Source organism: Larus michahellis, chromosome 6 (genome assembly GCF_964199755.1).
Source record: "Larus michahellis chromosome 6, bLarMic1.1, whole genome shotgun sequence".
Taxonomy (NCBI): Eukaryota; Metazoa; Chordata; class Aves; order Charadriiformes; family Laridae; genus Larus; species Larus michahellis.
In genome coordinates, this window is record NC_133901.1 from 58,061,552 (window position 1) to 58,084,189 (window position 22,638).

Consider the following 22,638-nt stretch of genomic DNA (forward strand, 5'->3'; position numbering starts at 1 on the left):
CTCCAGATGGTCTGTTTTCTCTTTGGGATGAGAACACAGAGGATTTGAATATGGTTTTTGTTTTTGGGTTTTTTTTTTTGCTATGTTGAAAACTGTCACAGACATCTAACCTAGATTGGTAAGGCATGTAGAAATACTGTGAGAAATGCAGTTGTTGGGGAATGATTTTGAAATTGCTCTCAGAATGTCTCGCTCTTTCAGAGAACAAAGAGCTGGTTGCCCTGTCGGTGAATTCAGAGGCCTGTGTAGTTGGGGAGGAGCTGTGTATTATGAGGTCTCTGAGGAAATTGGTGGCAGGGGGAACATTCTGCCCTAATCTTCAGCAAGCATAGCCCTTGTGATATGTTAATAGCCAGCTGGAGTTACACTAAGTTCTCTAATTTGGCTAATGCTTCATCCTGGGTGGAGTGACTCTTCAAGGAGGAAAGTATTTTTTTCCAGAGCTTTTTCTTGTAAGTATCTGTGGAGGAGGTGTCCTTACCTGGCTCATAAAGCCCTGTAGTTACAAGTAACTTGAACGGTTATCCTCACTTGATGCATTTTGTCTTTGTGGTCCTGGCAAGTTCCACTTCATCTGACAGTGGAGCGGTGCTTGAAAGCATCACTAGTCCAGGACAGAAGCAAGCATCTTACTTGATAGTGAGTGTACTGCAAGGATGCTAGTTGTTCCCACTTAAAAACAAACTTGCCATTCAATTAGCCTTTCTGGTCCCTTACAATAAAGACCAAAGCCATTTAATACTGCACATGCTGTCAACAATGCAGATCAGACTTCTGGGTCAGGAGCAAATCAGTGTGTTAACCAAGCGGAGGAATTGCTGTGTGATTTATTTGGTTGATTTTTGTTCCTTCTTTCCGCCTCCCCTGACATGATATAACAGTGCCCTCCAGTTACACAGTTAGAGAAACAAAAACCCAGTGGTCAGCATGCTGAAAAGCAGGCACAGTTTTGCTCCAGCCATGGCCTTTTGGATTACTATAGGTGAGATAGCAGTTGGAGGAAAAAGACAAGGGGAAGCCTGTGCTGACAGTACTATTTGCATGAAAAACACAGTAATACACAGAACGTCCCTTCAGGCTTCTACTGACTTCTTTTCATCTTTGTGTGTTTGAAGCCAATGAGACATAGGAAGAAAGCAGCAGACAAGAACCTGCCCTGTCGCCCACTGGTGTGTGCGGTGCTTGGTAAGTATTGCTGGAGTTTATGTGTGCTTGTTGTTCCCGAAGCATCTTTTGCAGAAGCCTGTTGGCCTCCTTTATCTGACCCAGTAACAATAGGGAGGGCAGTTGATAAATAAATTCAGGGTTTTAGGTGAGCGTACTAACAGTTGGTCACAAGTACTTTCTAGATGACGTGAGGGCAAACCTACAGAAAGGACAGATGTTTGTTGGGGGAAGGTGTTTAGTGGTTATTTAGCCTTTTCTGAGCAAAAAACCCAATAGGAGTGTCAGTCGCTAGGGTTGGTTTTGCATGTGGATATGGGGGCTCAATTGAAAGCTTTTCACGCAGCGTATGATTTATATTCTGACATGCATTGCTGTGGAGGCCAAAAGCATAAATGGGTGCAGAAATGGACGGAGCCTGGATCCCTTAATGACGCTTAAACCTGATGATATGGAAGCACTCTCAGACTCCAGCATTTTCAAAGAGGTGATTGTTGAAGCCGAGACACAACAGCTGTGTGAAGAATCTTTATAGACTTATCAGTTTTCATGCACTTTTTCCCTAGACTGTTTTTAGTCGCTGTTGAGTCATATTGCAGGGCTGTTAGTGCCCTAGGAGGTTACATCTCACAGTTGTTACCACTGGCATGGGTTAAGCATTTTATGCTGAATTTGTGTTGGGCAGAGAACATGCACATGTTCAGCTAGTGTTTATTAGCTGAACCATAGTAACTTACCTCTTTACAATTGTATTTCTCTACTTGTTCCCTCTTATCCTCACACTGGGAGCCCTTAACTGTTAGAGACATTCTCCCCTCCCCCCCACAATGAGCCTTAAACATAACTTTAGTCTGTGTTGAGATCAGACTAGGTTTGTTTGCTTCAGAATTTGTTTTAGGGAAAAATAAGTGTTTCTCTATGATGTCTTCTCTCTAAACATCTAGGTTGTGTGTTGTTTCTGGTAAGAATGATTTTCTAAAATGTTCTTCTCAATGGAATTTTCCATTAGTGACAAGGCTTGAAACATGAGAGCAATTCTAAGCATCAGAATTCATGGTGTATTTTTTATTTGACTAACTGGGGGAAAGCATATGGGGAAGCAGTGCCTCAAAGCAAATTATGTGCTTTCAGTTTCCAGTAGTTTGTTGTTTGTTGTTTTGGGTTTTTTTGTTTTTTTTTTTTTAATTCCAAAGGATGTCTAATTCTCTTTAAAACAAACACAAAAAAAAAAGAGGGGAAACTTCTCTCATCTAAGCAGGACTATTGTCTGGTAGAGGTAGGTAGGTGGGGAGTTTGACTTCCTCATTGTTGTCTACTAAAAGTTAACCGAAGCTAGCTTAATACTTAATTTATCATTTTCTTTTCTGTCAGATTTGATGGTGGAGTTCATTGTAACACACATGATGAAAGAATTTCCTATGGATCTCTATGTGTAAGTGTCTGTGGGGTGACTCGTGATTTCGTTTTAAGTTTGAATTTGGGTGGAATTCTAGTCATAGAGCAATCTTCTGTCTGAAATAACACTTTGTGGCTGGTGGGGGGCCGGATGGCTTTTCATCAACTCTTCCAGCAACTTTTTCTACTTCTGCAATGCTCTGTGTGCCAGAAAATTGAAAGCGAAATGAATTTCCACCTTTCAGACCGACTTCCTGATCTACTTGATCAAATACAAAGAGCTTTTCAATCTGAACGAAGTTTCATTATACACAGTCATTGCAAGAATCCCCACTTCCAGAAGCTGAATCTCGGTCTAGAAACTGAAAAGACAGTTTTGAAAAGGACAACAGATATGAGGCCTGGAAGGCAACGTGGAGACTGGGAGAGAGGTTTAAGCCTGAAATAGCCTGCTAGGCAGCAAGGGATAAAACTAGCAATGGGGGAAAGGAGAGAAGAGGACAAGGCTACTATACATGAGCACTCCGTGTGTCCCAGGAGGCCCCTAGAATGCTTTGTTCTGCTTTAGCCTGAAGGGCAGAAATAGGATTTAGGCAGATCATTGGCTTTACTCTCACTGTTTGTACAGTACTGAATTTCCCCAAGGCTTGAACGGCACTATATTCTGTAGAAGAGAGAAAGATACGTAGGCTATTTTCCCTTAATGTAACTTCTCAGCATGTTCAGATTTTGTCCAAATAACCCTGCAACTACAGTGCCTTTGCAAGGGTTGTGTAGTTCAATTATGAGTTTGAGAGAAATGTTGGGTTTTTTTAATGACAATTAGATAATTAATTGTAGATGGGTGTAGTGCGTTGTAATTTCATAAGAAAGGTGAGAAATGCTTGGGCTCAAAGGTAAGGTCACATTTAGAAAACCCGAGAGTAAAAATAATAAGCAGTAGCAACCACCAGCGGACATCTGTAGCCATTCATTTTGGCATGTTTGTGCAGTCTTTTCACTACTCTCCTGTCTGAAACCATCCCATAGCAGACACAGTTATTGCAGACAAAGTGGGTGTTCCGAATGCACAAATAGTGTCATACTTTTCTGCAATATGAAGCTGCTCAAGGGAGGGCATTATTAATATTTAAAAGAGAAATCTAGGTTGCTTTGACCAAGGGTGGTTTTAGTCCATTATGTGTATTACAAATCCTCAGCACAAAGCTAAAAAACAAAGACGCCCCACCAGGATGGATAACTTCATAATTAAAGCAGTTTCATGACTGAAGCAGCGTGGTTTGGGAGTCTGTTGGCTGGTAGCTGGTGCTCTGGCTCCTTAGGTAGGGGTACTAGTTCTGTTATGCCCCTCCTCATGCCTTTTTCTTCCATGCCTTGATTTCACCCAGAAACCTGTATGCTACTGTATACAACCACAAGGTTTCACTACTGAGAGATGCCTGCAGAGTATTTTGCATTAACAGCTATTATAATTATAAATAAGTGTTTTATCCATTGCCAGATTCTCTCTGGTCAGTGCCTTAAATAGTTTTCGGGGTTTTTTTGGTTTTTTTTTTTCGGTTTTTTTTTTTTTTTTTCTGTAGAGGCCAATTTTAGTCTTACAGCCAGGCAGATACATAGGTGGAAAGGTACTGGGCATTGTCTGGTACCAGTGGCATCAGAAACAGCAGGTCTCTCCCCAGAGCAGTTGCTGTTCCTGAGCTGAAGACAGCTGTCTGTATCCTAGCTGGTTTGCTTTCTTTTCTTGTTTGAATTTATGAGAATCCGATTTAAAATACAACACTTAATGTGATGCTCAGCTATTATAAATGATTTTACCTATATTCGTCTAAAGTTATTTTCAGTCCTTACCCCATCGTGGTATTTTTGGGATCATCTGAGGGTCTGAAAAGGCTCCTGTGCATATTCTTTCTTAAGTCATTTTAAAGCCTTATTTTGAACTCATCACCCCATTTTGAATAACTTCCATGCAATTTTTTTTTTAATTCTATTTCTCTGTGTTTGGCTGTTGTATAGTGTCATTCAGTAGTGGTTTTTCTGGGAGATGTTGATATTTATAAGTTAATGTGTTTTAGAGAAATACAGATTTAGGAAAAAAGCAAATTTTCCTTTTTGAAGTCTTTCTTCTGTTTTTTCTAAATGTCAATATTTAAAAATAGCTTGGTCTAACAAATTCAAATTTCTGTATATTTTCTGTCTTGTCCTTAATGATAGCTAGTGGCAGAGAATTTACTCATTATATTGTATATTTAGTTCTGATGTTATTTGTGAAGAATATTTGTGCACCTAAGAGTTTCTATGAACACTAGATGCTATAGAGACCTACAGGATTTGGAGACTTCACAAGTCTCCATACTAGCTGTGTGTTGGGGGATTTCAGAGCTTGTAGGTGTATTTCTTGATCATTCCAAAGCTCATATTTAAATTATTTGTTTAAGGAGACTGGAAAATTTGTCAGAAAATGTGTCTCTTTTTTTTTTTTGTATAATTAAACTGCATGCCATAGTGAAACTAAAAATGCTGCAGTTTGTTTGACTGTCATTTCCTTTAGCCTCATCATTTGGTCCAAAGAAACTGAAAAGCTCCATTGTGTCCAGTTTTCACAAAATCTGAGCACAGCATCTCATACATATGGATCCTGCAAGTTAAATTCTTTTGTTGAGCTTATGAGGTCCTCAGTTTAGGGCAGCAAGGAATGGAAAGTGTTAATTAAATATAAACAACAAACTTGCATTTGTAGTTGGTCCAATTGTGTTGAGCTAAAACTGGCGTACAGGTCCCTTTCTCTGGTGTCGTCTGGTTCTTTCTTGTGGGTGTTGCTTCCCTTTAGGAGCCCAAAACCACGAGCCCCATCCTCCTCTGACAGGCTTTGAGTTTCTCTATTTCGGCTGATTTCAGAGACGTTTCCAGGTTTGATGTGGAATTGTTGGGAAATGCAATGTAATTAATCCTTTGCCCTCTCTTTTCCAGACGATGCATTCAGATTGTGCACAAGCTGCTGTGCTACCAGAAGAAATGCCGAGTGAGGCTTCATTACACCTGGAGGGAGCTCTGGTCAGGTACTTTGCACCTGCAAAGACACTCAAATATGAAAAGCCCAGAGTGGGTGGCTGTTTGGTGGCCATGACTGCTTCTTCCATTGCTACAGGGTTAAACAGCAAGCAGCAGTTCTGTTAAAGCATCTTTATTTTGCTTCTTAGTTGCTACATGCAAATTACCTCTTTTTGAAAGCCGAGTCATTATCATAATGGTAGCTAATTTACTTTCTTGTCTGGCCATGATCACCATGGTATCCAAATGTCTTTGTTTTTCTGTTTCATTACCTGAGTCCTCCTTCACCTGATTGGAGACACGGAGTAATGTTTTATGCAGTAGAGTTTCTCTCTCAGATATTTGTGAGTAGAAAGGAGGTAGGCTTTTGGGTAAAGGGAGGTGGACCTTGCTTTCCCTTTTTACTGTAGGAGACGGGGACACATAGAACAGTGTGCACAGCTCCTTCTGAAGTGAGCAACCTAGAAATGTCAGTGGGAGGGAAGAGAGGCTTTTAACTCTGACCTTTGCATTGATGGCAGATAGTCTGGCTCATGCCACTGGCATCTATGATTCTATCCCGAGATAGATAAATATTATGGGGTGTGACTTGTTTCTCGTAATCTAGTGAATGTAGCCTTGTAGGACTATTTTATGATGCAGACATTGTGTGGGAGGTCTGAGGAAGGGGGTAGCAGAATGGATGCTGAGACCTAACAGGCTTCTTTTGTGGACGTGGTGCGTGCTTCCGTTCTTATCTTGCAAGCAGTGAAGTAGCTCAGCTAGGAAAATAAAGTTAATCTCCTAGCTGTTGTGGCTTAAACAAGAGGTTTATGAAATTCGAAGGGAATGCAGCCCTAATTGCGTATTCCTGGAGCTGTGCTTGAGACCTAAGATCAGCGACTTGGCTGGTGTAATGCAATTCCCATCAGAAATCTGAGAGAGGATGACTTTTGAAAAAGGTGGTGATGAGTGGTTCCTGGAGCTGTTCTCAATTAACACTGAGTACTTCCCTTCAGTAGCTTTGCACAGCTGAGTGTAGGTACTGAGAAATGAACCAACAATCTGAGTCACTTTCAGTTATTAAATTTTCGCCTTGTGTGACATGTGCCCCATTCAGACTTTCTAAATTATTCCTGTAGAAGGTGAAGTGGCTGCCCCTAATTAAAGGATTAGCAATTTCTTTTCGGTTGTTTTCTTCGGAACAGAGCCCCTAGAGGCATGGCTGTGGTGTAGTGCCAGTTCAGGAGAAGAGTGTGTACAATGTGGACGTCTGTTGTGAATAGAAATTGCATCTGACAGTGTGTGTGATATCTTCTCAGCAGTTACCAGTGAACTGGATCCATGCCTGTTTTGCCAGGCTGTGCTTGGTTTTTCCTATACACTGGCAGTATGGAAGTCTCAAATATAATGCCTTTTGCCTGAAGGTTCAGGGAGCACACTCTTAGGCATCTTTCGGTCCTTAACTTTCCCTATTTTAGGGGGAAAAAGTAAAAATCCTTGCTACACACTGAGGTTAAGTATCTTGGGATATTCTTGTTAGCTGTCTCTAATTATCTGGTGTTTGTATAGTGTTCAGGAAATGTAAAGTGCCTCAGAGGTGTTAAGTACTGCACATGCTTCAAAAGCAAAGCAGTAAAGTAAAAAGAACTCAGATTGGTCAGGTTTCTGTAAAGGACCTGGAGTTGTGTGCATACCTGATGTAGCTGAAGAGCTCCACACTCTACTATAGACTCGTGTGTTTAGGGAGATCCTCTCGTGCGGGAGTAAATTACAGTAGAATGCTTCAAATTTTTTCTTATAGGATGTTGAGGTGAACAGATAAATTCTTCCATAGCTGCTAGGTGATTCATACAGGTGGGAAGGCCGTGGGTTGAATGGTATGTGCACCTGTAAAAGGGCACATCCTGGCTGCTCCAGGTGTGTACTTCTAGAAGTCTCTCTGTGGCAAACTAAATGCTAATTGCCAGCCCTATCTTGAGATATGTTTCATAATTAACTCTTACCCCTGTCAAGGCTGCTCTTTTGATTCCCCAGAATGCTGATGCCTCTGATGTGAAAGAATGACCATTTTTCTGGTCTTGATCTATCTGACAGATGATTCCAAACTAGAGCACAGGGACTTCTTAATTCATTTCTATCCTTTTTATGAGCATATTCCCTTTCAGGCTTTTATTTTTGGATCGAAGGATTAGTTATTGCTGCTGGATGAACAGCTAAAAGGGAGCAACTATTCACTGTAAGGTCTGAGATCTCAGGTGCCCCATCAGGCATGCTTTACAGAAGGTCTTCAAGCCCACACTTGTCTCCTTGAATGACAAGGTGTGTGATGACTGAAGCAATGCCCCTGTTGTGCAGCGTGGATAATAGCAATGGAAGCCCCCCGACAGAGCTGAGTGGAACAAAGAAGCTGGAGGGAATTGGTGTAAGGAAGTACTGAAAGAAAGGGAGAGAATTTTACCCAGCATGTAAGAGGAGGAGAGTTGTTTCAGGCAAAAAATTGAGTGGGAGAAGAAGACAAAGGGAATACTGTGGGGTAGGTAGTCAGTATAGGGTGCGGAGGAACTGAGATAAAGGTTGTAGGTGGAAACAGTAGCAATGTGTGGAGTCTCTGTTCACTTGCTGATTCTAATGTTAGCTAGTCTCTAATTAAGGAAAGCCACTCGTGTGTCATCTGATGGATAGACGCTCTTGCAGGTGCTTTGTCTTCAGTATGGAAGGCCAGCAGCACTTTGAGAAAGTTTCTGCGTTTTCTTTTTTGGTTTTAAATTGCAAAACGGAGAAGAGCAGTGGAGCCCAGGTGTTTGGTATCTCTCAAGACATGTATTGGTCTGTGCAATCTGTAATACTTCATAGTTTTCTGTATATACCGCTGTGTGGCACATTGCTTATGTATGATCTTACTTCTGTTGGACTTCCTTTTTTAACATCTGAGCTTGAGGAAGAGCAATATTGTTACTGAGTCTTTGGTTGTGATCCAGCCTTAGCTTCCCTATTAGATTAATTTCTTCATATTAAGTCAAGGGGCCAGGACCATGGCACTCAGTACAGTATAAACCTAGCTGTGCTGACCAGATGACCAAGAATGTGTAGCTGACAGAATGATGCAGGGGTTTTGAGAGCTGGAAGCAGGACTGACAGAAAGGAAGATCTGTAGGTGGCAAAAGTAGTATTTATAAGCTGGCTCTAGCTAAAAGTAGTGTGAAAATAAGTATTGAATCACTAGTGGAGCTAGATTCTGGAATATCCTAAAAAGAGTGCTGGAGAGCAAAAACCAGTTGTAATTTGATTAGCCTAGAAAATGATTACCAAACACAGTTACTGATAGGTGGACCACACATTCAGGTCCAGAGATGCCTGTAGATCTTGGTTCCTCTTTAATAGACCTCTTCAGCAGATTGTTAGCTTCAGTTCAATCATCTGTGTTAGTGGCTAGTATGTGGCTCTTCCCTTTGAGCGCTGAACAAAACCTTCAGGTTTTTCATAGAATCATAGAATGTGTTGGGTTGGAAGGGACCTTTAAAGGTCATCTAGTCCAACCCCCCTGCAGTAAGCAGGGACATCATCAACTAGATCAGATTGTTCAGAGCCTCATCAAGCCTGGCCTTGAATGTCTCCAGGGATGGGGCCTCCACCACCTCTTTGGGCAACCTGTTCCAGTGCCTCACCACCCTCAGTGTAAAGAACTACTTGCTTTTCTTCTGTGCCAGTGAAATACTGTTCCTGGTGAATAGTCTGGAAATTTGGCCAAGGTCAGAAACCGTAAGTGGATGTGATTGTTTTGACCTGTTCCCTTACAGGCAATTTTGCCAAATGGAAATCTCCTGGACTGTTGTGCCAGGTACCTTATACTTTTTAAATACTGATATATTGAATGTCAAGTATAGGATACTTCATCACGCTACTAAGGAAACTTTACTCAGTAACAACCAGTACCCTGCTTTCCGAAATAGCATGTTATGCCCCATGTTTTTCTTGAGTTCTACTCCTTGTCATGTGAAAGTGAGGTTGATTTTGCCAGTTATAAAGGCAGGGTTTAGGTTTTAATTGTTGAACTCTAACTGGCTTGTACAGCACTTGAGTGATGGAAGGTGCTATATACGTTGTTGTTGTCATCATGTATAAGCTATGCCGAAAGAGTTTTCATGAGTCATTTAATCTTTTTATATAAAAAGACCTCATTTCTTCAACTCCTCCCACCTCAAAATTAGTAATGCTTGAGCAATTCACTCTGAGCTTAGGGGGTGCAGGTAACTTTTTTGCAGTTGCTATGGTTAGCTTTAAGCAAAAGCCGTGTTTAAAGAAACAGAAAATGCAATGCTAATATAGACTTATAATAGCAAGAGTGGATCATAAAAAAATCTTAAATAGATATCTCGCCATTATTCATTATTATATTTATTAGGGCAATTGAATGCAAAGTAGCATTAAAAATGAGCTTTGCCATTAGTAGCTGTTGAAGATCAGTTTCCAAACTATTGTAACATAGGGGCTGCAGTTTTTTTATCTTGTAGCTCAGTTGATAGATGCTGAATGCACTGTTAAAGTGAAGTTGCTTCAAATGTGTAGCACTGTCAAGAAGTAAATTTTTCTCCATTTTTCTTTTAGGGTTATCAAAGCAGACCTTTGCAGTGCTACTGGACAGAATATACTTTTATCCTTTTTGTAGACTCTTTAGACCTTTTTGTCAGTTTCTGTATTTATAACATGGGGATAATAGTGCTTTCAAAATCTTTTTGGGCGAATACTAAAGAAGTGAAAGGTTTCACTAAAGAAGTGAAAGGTTCCTCCGTGGAACACTGTAAAATAAAGAAGAATATGTTTTTTTGGCAGGAGGGGGGAACCCCCACTTTCAGTATGTATAACACTTGTGCCCTTATACAGTGTGTGTTTAAGGTGGTATTGTTTAGTGACTTGTACTTTCCTTTGTTATTTCTGCAGCTGAAATATTGATTACTAATAGTATTTGTTACTCACGGCATCTCTGGTTCTCCAACAGTTGATAAGGCCCGCTTCAGCCCTCTGATTTGTGTTGCTGAACAGATTGGAAATCAGGTGATGTTGCGTCTCCCCTTCACGTCTAATCCCGCTGTCACTGTCACATTCTGCAGCAGCTACCTGGCAAGGGAAGCTTGTCTTTCTGCACCTCTTGTAGAGGCAGGATTCATACACTGGTGTACCAGACAGTCTAGTTCACTGGTAAAATGCCTGATCACTAGGTGCCATGTGAGTTTCAAAGACTATAGAGCTGCTTGGCCAATTATAAATGACTTAAATATTTAGGGAAAAGAATTAAAGACTGAAAACTTGACCACCTTCTAAACTTACAGAACATCTTATGTGGCTTCAAAAAAATGCTACCAAGGTTCAAGATCCAACAGCACTGTCTTCTGCATACTTCTGAAGTCTTAAGAGTTCAGAGGAAGCAGTCATGTTTCAGCCAATGGTACAGATAAGGCTGCTGTGGTAATTTCTGTGCCATGAGGAATTCTATAATACAGTAACAATGAAAGAAATGTCTTTAAGCTGTGAAGGATATTGCAAGCATAAGAGAACGGTCTCTTCAGTACAGCATCTTCAAAGGTAACTAATAAAGGTCATGTGTAGGGGTAGGCTAGAAAGAACAGGAGCTTGTGTGTTAAGTGTAAAATGCTTTCATAAAATGAAATCTGTGGTGAGTACAAAGAAGGTCTGTTTGTCTCTATTAAAGGGTTCGACTTGAACTTACTGTTTTGGGAAGAAAAAGAAGTCATTATGTGAGACTTGACCTTTCAAATACCTTCTAGCAGAAACGCTTTCTAACTTACCTGTGCTGCCTGTAAACAGTAAAGAGAACAAATGCTAGAGTTTTAACACCTTTGTAGGTCAGCATAATTTACCTAATGCAGGTTTTACCTGGTGCTCACCCTCTCATTTCTCCATGCCTTTTGATAGTGGGAGGCTGGCCCAACTATTGAAAGCTCCACATTGTAATCTCCACATGGCTGAGAGCTCCCAGCCATGTGCCATATGCCGTGCTGGAGATTTGGGATCTCATGAGTCGTTTGAGTACAAGGTGATGCTGGCTTTATAAAGAGAGTGCCATCTCATTGAGGAATGAGGGTGGAAGTGGGAAGGATGGGCTCTCTCTGCTGTTTGCAGTGGTAGTTCTGTGGGAGCACCAGGATTTGAGGGAGGAAGAGGCAAGAACAGTGTCCAGGCTGGTTGAAGGTGAGCTGCTGAGCAGCTGCAATGGGAATTGGAGCTCTGAGTTGATGGGGTGGGTAGGTATTTGGAGCTGGAGGGCATCTTGACTTGGGAGGATGGAGAGCCTAAGATGAATTGGAGGTGATAGTGTGTTAGGAGGAATAGGAGGCTCTGAGTCTAGAAGGGACTAGGTAGGATGAGGTCCGGGGTTAGAGGGTTAAGGAGGCTTTTGGTTAGAAATCATTGCATGATCTGGAAAGGGAGCTATTCAGCATTTTTAACTCTCAGGGATGGGACTAAATATCCTTTTCCTATTCTTTTATTTGAATGCCTTCTTGGGACCATACTTAGGTGTGGAAAACTGATGAATGAGCTTAGGTGTGTACCCTGGGTATTTTTTATTTTTTTTTTCACAGTCCTTCCTCATGTATTGTATGCTTGAAAGGAAAAGATGTTTTCTTCTCAGAATGATGTTTCGACCTCTTCAGCGTGTTTATGACTTCTTCCTCTGTGCCAAGAAGGACACGGACAGGACTTCACAGGTCTCGTATTGGCACCCTGAGGGCAGAGATGCTTAGCTCTAGGATTGCAGAAAACAGTGAGGCCCTTTAGTGTGCTGATGAACTGGGTCATTAAGTTGAAGCTCTGGAAGTAGTGTTTATTTCTAAGTAGCTCAGTCAATCACTATTAAAAATGTGATTAACTTGCATTTTATGCAATGTCCTCAGCTTGCCTCACCTTTACTTGTAGATAGGTGACTGGCAAGCTTTATCTCTGTTCCTTATCATTGAAACTGAAAGAAAATAGATGATATTGGCCAGCTGTTTAGTAGAAAGCCCAACAGGTTCACAAACACTTGTGCTTATTGACTCTGGTGAAGTTTCTGAGGAGGTGCAATAGTTCTGAAAAATCTATTGGAAAGAATATAGTTTCTCACAGAAACTAAAGGCTGTAACTGTTAGATGCCGTGGAATAAGTAGTGGGAGTTGGCAGCACTTAGAGTTGCCTGTTTTCTTTAAGCATAGGAACGCTGGTGCTTGGTTGGACATGTGGTACTATCTTGGCATAAGCTTTGTACAGGAGTACAACTGTTAGTCCTGTTAGCTATTTCAGTGAATTTAGTAAGGATTGAAATTGAAAGATGGTTCTATAAAATAAATTATGTTTGTAGTCATGCTGGATGTTGTGGGTTGATATGCATTGATTTATTTCATTTATACTTCTGGTAGCACTCCATGTTGCCCCAGAGAAAACCCCTGTCTCATCTTAAAAAGCTCGCTTACAGGCAGAACACATGTGAAGTTCAGAAGGACAACTACAAACGTCTGCTTGTAGTCTTCTGCTAAAACACTTTTGTGGTAAGAACACACAGCCGTTTGGTGAAATGTACTGGTATAAATCTCCTAAAGAAGGTAGTGTAAGAAATGCAAAAACTCACTGGCTTTTTTGTAAAGGAGGATGTTCTAAATTCCCTGCAAGGAACGTTTTTAGGAAGCATTTGCTTTTACTTAAATCCTTCTTAGTGTTCTGTTACTTAATTCTAGTTACAGTCACTTTATTTTAACATATTTTAATACTGATGATGAAGAATTTGGCCCTGGTTGCTGATGGAGTGAAAAAGAGTAATACGAGATTTGTGTCTGGTATTGATCACCTGGTAAGATCAGGATGGGAATTCTTCATCAACACAGTTTTGGTCAGATGAGCACACAGGGAGCTTAGTCATTTAAGTGGACAAAAGTCCAGTAACCTCTTGGTCATTTTGCCTCAGCCTGGCAGGTCTCATCCGGGTATGTTGCTCTGTCCTGCAAATTACTTTTTAAATAAAGCTAGCTAACACTGGAGAACTTGATTGTGAATCCCTAACAATTTGCAGGTCATGATGACCGAGTGGAGATAGTGTGATAATTTCTCCTGGGAAACAGTCCCATTGGTAACAGAAGTGTTAGTCAGAGCTGTTCACAGCTATTTCTTTGTATGGAGGGGTTGCAGCATTCAGAATACAGGGATTTATCCTCGTCCCCTTTTTGTTTTCAAGAAGCAGTGCTCCTGGGTCCCTTACTTTGCTCTCTTTCCATGTTCTCACACAATGTTTCTGCTCTTTCTCCAGATGCTCCTCCTTTTCTGTTTTAAAACCCCATGCAAAAATGTGCACCCTTACCTCCCAAGACTACTATTTAATTAATAGTGTGAACCTGCACTGTCAGACAGAATAGAATTGAGCGCAATACTTCCCGTTCCTCTAAAGAGGAATGAAGCTTGTGGGTGTGTGCTTTTTTATTTTTAAGAAAAAAGGCATGTTGTTCATCTGAGCTTTAGCTGAAGTTGGAAAATTTAGTTTTCTTCTTACTGCTTGCTGGATTGCTATCAAGCAGCATTGCTCTGGCATCAGCAATCAGCGTTTCCATTAAGCTTGCAATTTTCACACCGTTGGCTGCGGTTGGGTGGGAACAGTGAGTACCAGGGATGGGGACTATACAAAGAAAGTAAAGGATTGGAAGTGAAGTGGCCTACTCAACTGATCCTGGGAGCGATGGGTTATGCCAGCATGTGCTCCAGCCCTCTGGCAAGCTGTTGTTTCTCATTAAGAATACGGGCTGCTTTCATGCTTATATCCTGAGAGTCGTGGGGAGAAGAGGGAGCAGCTGTAGAGTGCTGAGATGCTGGTGATGGGGAGCCTGCCAATAGCCGGCTGCTGTCTGCCATGGAGCTTTGGTGTCTGGAAGCAGGAATTCGGCAGTGCCTGTGGCAGCAACCAGGGATGCCGCAGTTAGAGGAGCCGTCCAGCCAGGTGAATGGTTACAGCTATGAGCGGGGTGCTCCTTTCTTGTCAGAGCGGAGGGAAGGAGCTGAAGCATGTTGAATAGCGATGTTGACAGAACTTTTATTGCTTCGCCTGCTCCCCTGAGAGGTGCAACAGTCTTGTTTTTCTAGTGCTTTGGCTGATTGACAGGAGGCTGCAAGTGCTGTCCCTGAGTAATTGGTTCACTTGTCCAAGGATGCTGGGATAGTTTGTGCCTCGGGGGGTTCTGGTGCATTAGTTTGTAATAGCGATGTAGCTGTTTCTCAGATACGCTTCCTATTCCTACTGCTCTATCTGGAAACTACCTCTGTTGGTTCTTTTCTGTCAAACCCTATCTGTAGTTATTCATCTCGTGCTGAGTTTGTTTTGATCACTGTTCTGCGGAGTGTCTGCCCATGCTGAACGTGGCCAGATCTGCATCCTCTTAGCACACAGGAGGTCATCTCAGTATATCATATTTGAGCCTTTTGCTTCCCTACTTCTGAATTTCTCTTCAGGTATAGCACTTATTACAGGTGATTACTCTGTTCTGGGGTCTCTTCTCCTCCTCATAACAGCACAGTGGTATGTATGGTTATCCTAGCTTAGCCCCTGGGACTTTCAGCCTGGAATAGGAGACTGGACTGGTCCATAGTTATGGTATTATCATGTTGTGATAGTCTATTATTTCCACACTCTGTGCTGTAGTTTCCCTCGTATAAGGGGATCATGCTGAATTTTGGAACCTGGAAGAGCATTGCAAGAAAGTGTTGTTTGATCTACTACTTTTCAACAGGCGTTTGATGTTGACCAGTTGGAGACAGATTATTGAGCATAGTTGGGTATCTGGTCTGACTGGGTACTGCCAGGGCTGCTCTCGTTGCTCTATTTATGCTTCCAGAGCTGTTGCAGACAGAATAATGCCGTTTTCTCTTTTATGGTGGAGGAATTGAAGCACAGAAAGACCAAAGTGCTGCTTCCTGAGGAATCAAATCCGGTTTCTTCTCAGTTCCAGTCTAGTGCACTAATCCTTACCAGATCTGGCTTACCATGTGCTGCAACAAGTGGTATGGACCTTGCCTTGAGAGTATGCATACACAAATAGGCTGGCTATAAGATGTCCAGGGTGGTGCTGCTTTGCTGCTGAAGCACTTGTAGGCAGAGGGTTTCTCTACAGCATGGAAATGTTGCCCAGGTGTCATTGTCAGCTGCCCTGTAGTGACACGTGGGTGGGGATACTCCTAAGGGGCTTGTGAGTTGAAACACTGAAAGCGGGGCACTGAATTATACTGTTGGTACAACGGTAACTTCCAGAGGGAATGGGAAAATCGCTGTTCTTCCCAGTGTGCCCTGAGTTGGAGGGTAGAAAATTGGAGGATTTTAGTATAGTACAGGATCCTGTTAATTGATGTTACACTGCAGCTGAGGAGCCCTCACATCTCTTTTTCTCCCTTGCTCCTTTGTTGAGGGCCATTATATGCACCATTAGAAGATTTTTGACCTGTAAGCGCAGCAGATGTGGTAACAGAGGCCTCCATACTGTGCTCAACCCATCCAAGCTCTCATTGATGTGTGTCTCAGGGCTGTTCTCTTCTGCTCTGTTGTGCAATAACACATCAGAGCCTTCTGATGCTCTTGGCAGAGTCTGTGCTACATACTGACTTGCCCAAGGGATGGTACTACTTCTTTTTTCCCCTCTTTTCTCTGCTTAACCTACCTCCACACTTCTGTTGCATTACACGTGATCCAAACAGTGAACACTGAGACACTAAATGGAACAAAAACTTTGTGTGAATCCCAAACGTGCTGGGGCTGAATATACTTCTGTTTGAAACAAGGCTTACAGGGAGAGAACGTTAGTCTGCTATGGGAGAAGGAATAGGGGAAGTAGGGAGTGAAGGGCATCTGTCCAGAACAGGAATTACCTCCTTCCTAGTCAAAGAGGAGATGCTGGTTGCCCACGATCTTCTTACAGAGGGTTGGCTTGAAGAAGGGCAGCAAATAACTGAGCAGGAGTACTGCTGCTTCTCAGCAGACAGGCTGGCCACAAGAGCTGATAAGGGAAAGCGTCTGTCCTCAAAAGCAGCTGCACAGCGGAGGAGCTAAGAGCCTCTTTCACTGCAGTCATTTCAGTTTAGAAAGCAGGGAGGGTATCTGTAAAAGCTGGTGATGTCACTTTTCATCCTTTGGCTGTAATAATCCTTGGGAAAGAAAATTGCCTAAAACCCAACCTGTATGCTTTACACCACTTTCACATACAGCCAGTCATATGGCTTCATGTCCAACTTAAGTGTCCACTCAACATGCTTTTCTGCTTGGCTTTGAGGCTGTAAATGTAGGTGTTCAGAGCCGCGTTCTCCTCTTGTCGAGTTAAGAAGCATAGACAGTGCGCTCAGCTCAGGTCACAAAACGAGTAGCTTGCATGCAAATGCTGATGGCTGCTAGTTTTGTTTAGTTACATTCAGTTACTCCTGCTTTTGTTGCTAAAGAAGTTCTAGCGACACTGTTGTATAGTGAAATTATGGATGTTTCAAGACTCACTGTAGTGGGTGTATTGTGTCCTCATAAAGGATGCCAAGGACAGGTATCTTCAGGGGAAAAAAAAAAGTCTCTAGAGGCTATTGCAAAAATGGTGCTGTTTTCCAGTTAGTGTTGAAATAAATCTCATGCCCAAACCATCCATCACTGTTAAATCCTGGAGCACAAATTGGGATAATGTGGCTGAGCCCAAGCGAGGGCCACGGTTCTGTCTGCCTGCTCAGCTGAGAGATTGAACTGCTCCTCCGTTGGGAAAAAACATGGATAATTTCCTGGCTAGTGTGAGAGGGCAGCCTGCAGATGGGATATGAGAGGCGCACAGTTGATTGAAGCAGGGAAAAAGCGACACGTCTGGTTCACCTTCGGGTTGCTCAGGAGTAGCAGCAGCAGTGCCCCGTTGGAGCTTGGGGGCAGGGGGGCGTTCAGCCAGTTGTACCTTTGCTCTAAAGGTTTATTTTGCATGTGTAATTGTCACTGAGGGGCACTGGGCATATGAAGCTGGTTCTGAAAGTTGTTAATCCTGAAAATCCAGGGCATAGCTATCCTTATTTTCAGTACAGGGTCTGTCTTACAAGCAAACTACAGAGACGCAGGTAGCCATAAATTTAAGGGTCCATTTTCCACAGTGTTCCCGTTCCTTAGAACCACTTGAGCAGAGGCTGGTGCAGAATGTGCTGGTGTGGAAAAAAATCGGTTACTCTTTGAGCATCCATGTAGTGTATATCCTAATTAGGAGCATTGCAGCTTTTTTTAGGAATGTGTGGTTTCCAAACAGTTGGATAAATCTGCCTGTGTGGTGCACACAATGACTGTAAATCTGGTGGAGTAGCTCTTCTGACCAGCTCTGAGCCCAGCACTGAATTTCTTCTTCATGTGAAGCATGTCTTTCTCCTTCCTAGATTTTAGGGAAGGAACAGCATAGATCGGTTGTGAGTGGGCTATAACGACGCAGTGCAATTCAGGTATAAAGACTGATTTCAAGCAGTGGTAATCAATCTCTTGTCTTCTTTCTAACTGGAACAGGAAAATTAAACATGAGCAAATTCATCAGAATGGCTGGAACAAGTGTAGGAGCTGTTGGGGTGGAACAGCGTCACAGTCTCATTCAAGTGTTGTCACCAAGTGGTGCAAGCGCTTCAGCGTGGTATCTGAGAAATAATGCAGTGGACAATTGTAGGATGCTTGTCCCTGTCAGGCGGTGAGTGCTTGTGCTCTACACTAACGATGGTTACACTCGTGTTTTTAAAAATAGTGTCTCCCCACCACGAGTGACTTTCACGTTCACTGTGTTTGGATCTTCAGTGGCTTCTTGTCATGCTGTGTGGTCACCTGCTGGCAAAGGCTTTTCAGCAGCATTCTGGTGGGATAGTGAGAGGGGATGGGAGGAACAAGAGGGTTCACGCCACTCGTTATGGGAAATCCAGAGCTCTGCTGCGCTGCTTTCAGAAGCCCCAACTGCTAGTACTTGAGCAGCAGCGCCTGGTCATGAGATGTGGCTGCGTGGACTTGCGTAGCCGTGAAAGAGGTAAAACTGTGCGTATAACTATTAAATAGCGAGATGGCCAATAAGTTGCTGTGACAGAGATGCAGGGCAGCTGTCTTCAGTCCAGGGCACTGACTGTGGGAGACTCGACTTTTTTGCTGTGGAGGCTTGGTTACCTTGGCAACCTGTTTTTAGCTGGATCTTTGCTCCGGTGGAGAGCCCATCTGTACCTGCTACTTCTTTGTTTTGAAACGGCTGTTTTACAGAAAAATATCTGAGAGGAGTATTTCCAGAGCGGGATTATTGTGGAATCCAGGCTCTGCTTTTGGTCCCAGGCGTTTCGGTGTGATGACGAGGTGATGATGGGATGGGGAGTTCTGTGGCTGGATTGAAAAGGTATTAATATATCTGCTTTGTGAGGTGGGTCATGGAAAGGGGAGATGCTACTGCTGATTGCTAAATCCTGGAATAGCTCTGAAAGATAAATCACTAGCACGTCTGCAGTTTGCAGAGAACTTTGTTCATTCTGGTTCAGCATCAAACACCAGCTGGTAGATTAAACTGAAGGGGCTTCTGTCTGCAGTGAGTAAATACCCACACTAGGGCTGTAGGCTTCCCTTTTGGGGGCATACATAAACTTTTGATACTCCTGGTGAACTTCTAGTTTTGGAAGGCAGTGGTTGCAGGACTGTATTCAGAATCTGACAATTTAGTTTAATTCCAGATTTTACCAGTCTCTTCACATATGTCTTTTTACTGTAGTTTTTTTGGTTTTACCTTTTGTGAATACTTTGTAATCCTGAAGGGGGGAGTGTGTGTGTGTGTGTATCTAAATTTTGCCCTTACCTCATTCCTGTTCCCTGTGCTTTATGTTCTCCTATTTCATAGCCTGTTACCTTTAGGCTGAGGTGAATGATCTATTCTGTACTTGCTATGGGGTTCTCCCAAACTGGAGTTGGTTTTCTCACGTGTTACTGGGTACTGTGTAACACTTGTGTAATGGTGGGGGTAAGAACAGATTAACAAATTCTAGTTGTACATATAAGAAATTGGAGTAATGCCTGGTGTTACTCTGTTAGATGCAGTTACTAATTAGTAGGTAATTTAGAATCTCTTTTTAAAAATTCTGTATAGCATTTCGGCTTGACTTTGCAGGCCATCTAATTCAGATGTTTTAAGTCTTGAATTCTGTTGACTGCAGAGAGTACATTAAGAATCTGTTCTAGCAGGCATCGGCTTTCGGTCCTGAGCAGCTACAATGCAGAAGAAAACAGCTGTCTTTTTTGAAATTTTCAAGTACTAAAAAAAAACAATATAAAGAACTTCCCATTTTATTCATGTATATGGAATACAATTGTTTATTGTAAAGTCTGTTTGATTAAAGCTCTTTTAGCCAACCTTTTTGTTAATTCCCACTATCACTAACTGATTTGGGGTGGTTACAGCAGGAGCTTTTGTTGTTTTTCTTCAGACAGCTGTGAACCAGATCTGTAGTCTTTGCCGCACAGCCCTAGATAACTGACACAATAAAGTACTATATCCTTCCTTGTACCATTGCAGCAGCATTGACATAGAGCTACAGAAAAACCATGCCATGTTTTTTGTTATTTTTTTGTTCCTTTTTTTTAAAATGCGTGTATCAACAAGAGTGACAGTTTGGGGCTGGCTACACATACATCATGTTGGTGATGTATGAAGCAGAAACGAGACAGTGGGATTCTCCAACCTCAAGGCTCACTTCAGGATCTGGCAGATAGAAGAATCTCCTGTGAACTGTCTAAGCTAACAAGAGACTTACCTTGAGTCTGAGCAGATTTGATTGGGAAGTCAGTGAAGGAGAATAAATGTGGGACAGTAAAATAGCTGTCACGTACCTGTCCAGCACAGTATTTTAGCCACAAAAAAAACACAAACCCACATGTAAATTGATATATTTGAAAGGTGAGCAGCTGGCATTTAGGTTAGTTTATACTAGATAATGAAAATGCATCTCTGTTTAAGTGACTTGTTGAGAATGGCCTTGCTTTTAATTTTATTTTAAAAATACATATTATTTTTTCCTAGCTTTGATCAACTTGTTGAAGTTCCTCATGTCTAATGAGACTGTGTTGCTGGCCAAGCACAACATCTTCACCCTTGCTCTTATGGTGAGTACAGACAAAGCAAATCTTCTTATTTTAAACAACTTGATTAATCTTAAATGAATCTTAGGGAAGAATGCAGGATTTCTGGCCTAGTAAGGAGATACCAGAAGGCGGCCACAAAGCTGAGGAATATCGTTGTGGTTGGTTTTGCTAGCTGTTTGGAAAGGGCAGTGCTTGGACTCACTTGTAGGGTCTGCTCATGGAAATAAACAAGTCTATGTGAGGGAAGACTTAGTTTAATTTTCCAGATTTAGTAATGCTTTTCCTCGTTCTGTGGCCCTTTGTATAGAAAATAACCTGTTTTCCTGGCCCCAGATACAATAGTATTTAAGCTTCTTGTCTGTCTCTTCTGTGCTGTAAGGTGAATAATAGATAAAGCGATGAAGTAATGTAATACTTCATAATAATAATAATAATGCAGCTGAGTGTTATTTCTTTGAGGGCTTTGGTCATAGTTCATATTGTTTCTGTTGCAGAGTAGATTTTGTGTAAATATTCCTGTTGTAACTTCTTTTCACTTCCTTGTATAGGTTGTGAACCTGTTCAACATGTTCATCACTTATGGAGACACCTTTCTCCCCACTCCCAGCAGCTATGATGAGCTGTATTATGAAATCATTCGGATGCACCAGAATTTTGACAACCTTTATTCTATGGGTGAGTACCTCTTGGCTCATCAGGAATACTGCTCACTAGAAGTGCGGGTGGTGGTGGAGGGATGTTTGTGTCAGGTGTTTTACGTCCACCTGCTGCGGTGTTGGTGAGTGGAAGTGTTTTGTGTACTAGGACATGTTTGGTAAAGTAAGAATTGAGAGAGGGATAAACTTGTTACTTTTTTTTTAGTCAGAAAAAAATTAGGAACAGACCCACTGCTTCCCTAGCAGCCACTTACTGTGGTTGGAAATACAAATTTCTTGGCACAAGTAGGTATGTGGTATTTCATGCATCTTTGTGTGGTTTGCATCTATCACATTTGACAGTTTCAAGTCAGAGAACAGGTAAGTGCTGCAAAACCAGCCAGCACAGAAGCACGCTCAGTGCAAACAAGAATTTGGAAAAGAATTTGAGAAACTTATAACAAGAAGCGTGCTGTGCTAGACAAATCACATCTACTGCACTCATTGCCAAAACAAACCAAGAAGAGAGTCCTCGCAAACCTGCTTGCAATGACAAGCGAATCACTGGACTGAAGAATGTGCCTACTGGCAAAACAGGGAGAAGCTGCCATTCTTCAAAGAGAGAGAGGCATGCTGGAATGCCACCAAGTGACACCCAGCAGGGAAAAGAGGACCAAAGGAGAGCAAGGGAACGCATGGAGGCATAATCAGCCAGTGTATACACAGGAGCCAAGGGCAGTTGCAGCAGCGCTGGTGTAGTACTTGGATGCTTGAAGCTGTGAAGAAAAGAATATAGCTGCGTTCTTTGTTTGCTTTGTTCTAGAACTTTTCTTCCCTTCACTCCCTGCTCCCTTCTCAGTGTGATCACCCAACGAACGACAGGAGTTAATATAAGCATATAAGGGGTGTTAAAGGGCAGTGGGAGAGAGACAGTTGACCACAGAACTCTGCTGACATGGGAGAGAACCATCCTCACCTAAATAAAAGTAGACAAATACTCCCTGCAATTGCAAGCAAAAATGAACTGCCCTTTTGTACAAACTTCCTACAGTTTCATCCATTGTATAAGGTATCATTTGGCCATTTTTGTGCCTTCTGAGCATGCAAGATTTTTTGCTAACCCGTTTCCTACTCTCAAGAATTACAGCTAGTAAGATGAGGTGCTTTTACTAGCCAGTAATTTTTCAAACCCGACCCCTGTGGAAGCTGAAGGAAAGTGGAATGGAAGAATAACGCACTCAAATACTTACTTGGTTGGGCTGCAATAGGCACTTCTGACCTGTTGAAACAATTCATTTG

At 42.1% G+C, this 22,638-nt stretch overlaps 1 protein-coding gene across 12 annotated transcripts in view; it reads left to right on the forward strand.

Annotated features, from left to right (window-relative positions):
- The window catches only part of ARMH3 (armadillo like helical domain containing 3), a 129,745-nt gene that overhangs the window by 36,584 nt on the left and 70,523 nt on the right, over positions 1–22,638 (forward strand). For all 12 annotated transcript variants that reach the window (XR_012587776.1, XR_012587777.1, XR_012587778.1 and 9 more), the window contains 5 exons: positions 1,116–1,185; positions 2,536–2,596; positions 5,530–5,618; positions 20,643–20,725; positions 21,253–21,379. Coding sequence is in view for 9 of the 12 variants with exons in the window: in XM_074593277.1 (XP_074449378.1) it covers positions 1,116–1,185; positions 2,536–2,596; positions 5,530–5,618; positions 20,643–20,725; positions 21,253–21,379 (430 nt within the window). In the remaining 3 variants the exon portion in view is untranslated. The remainder of the gene's footprint in view (positions 1–1,115; positions 1,186–2,535; positions 2,597–5,529; positions 5,619–20,642; positions 20,726–21,252; positions 21,380–22,638) is intronic.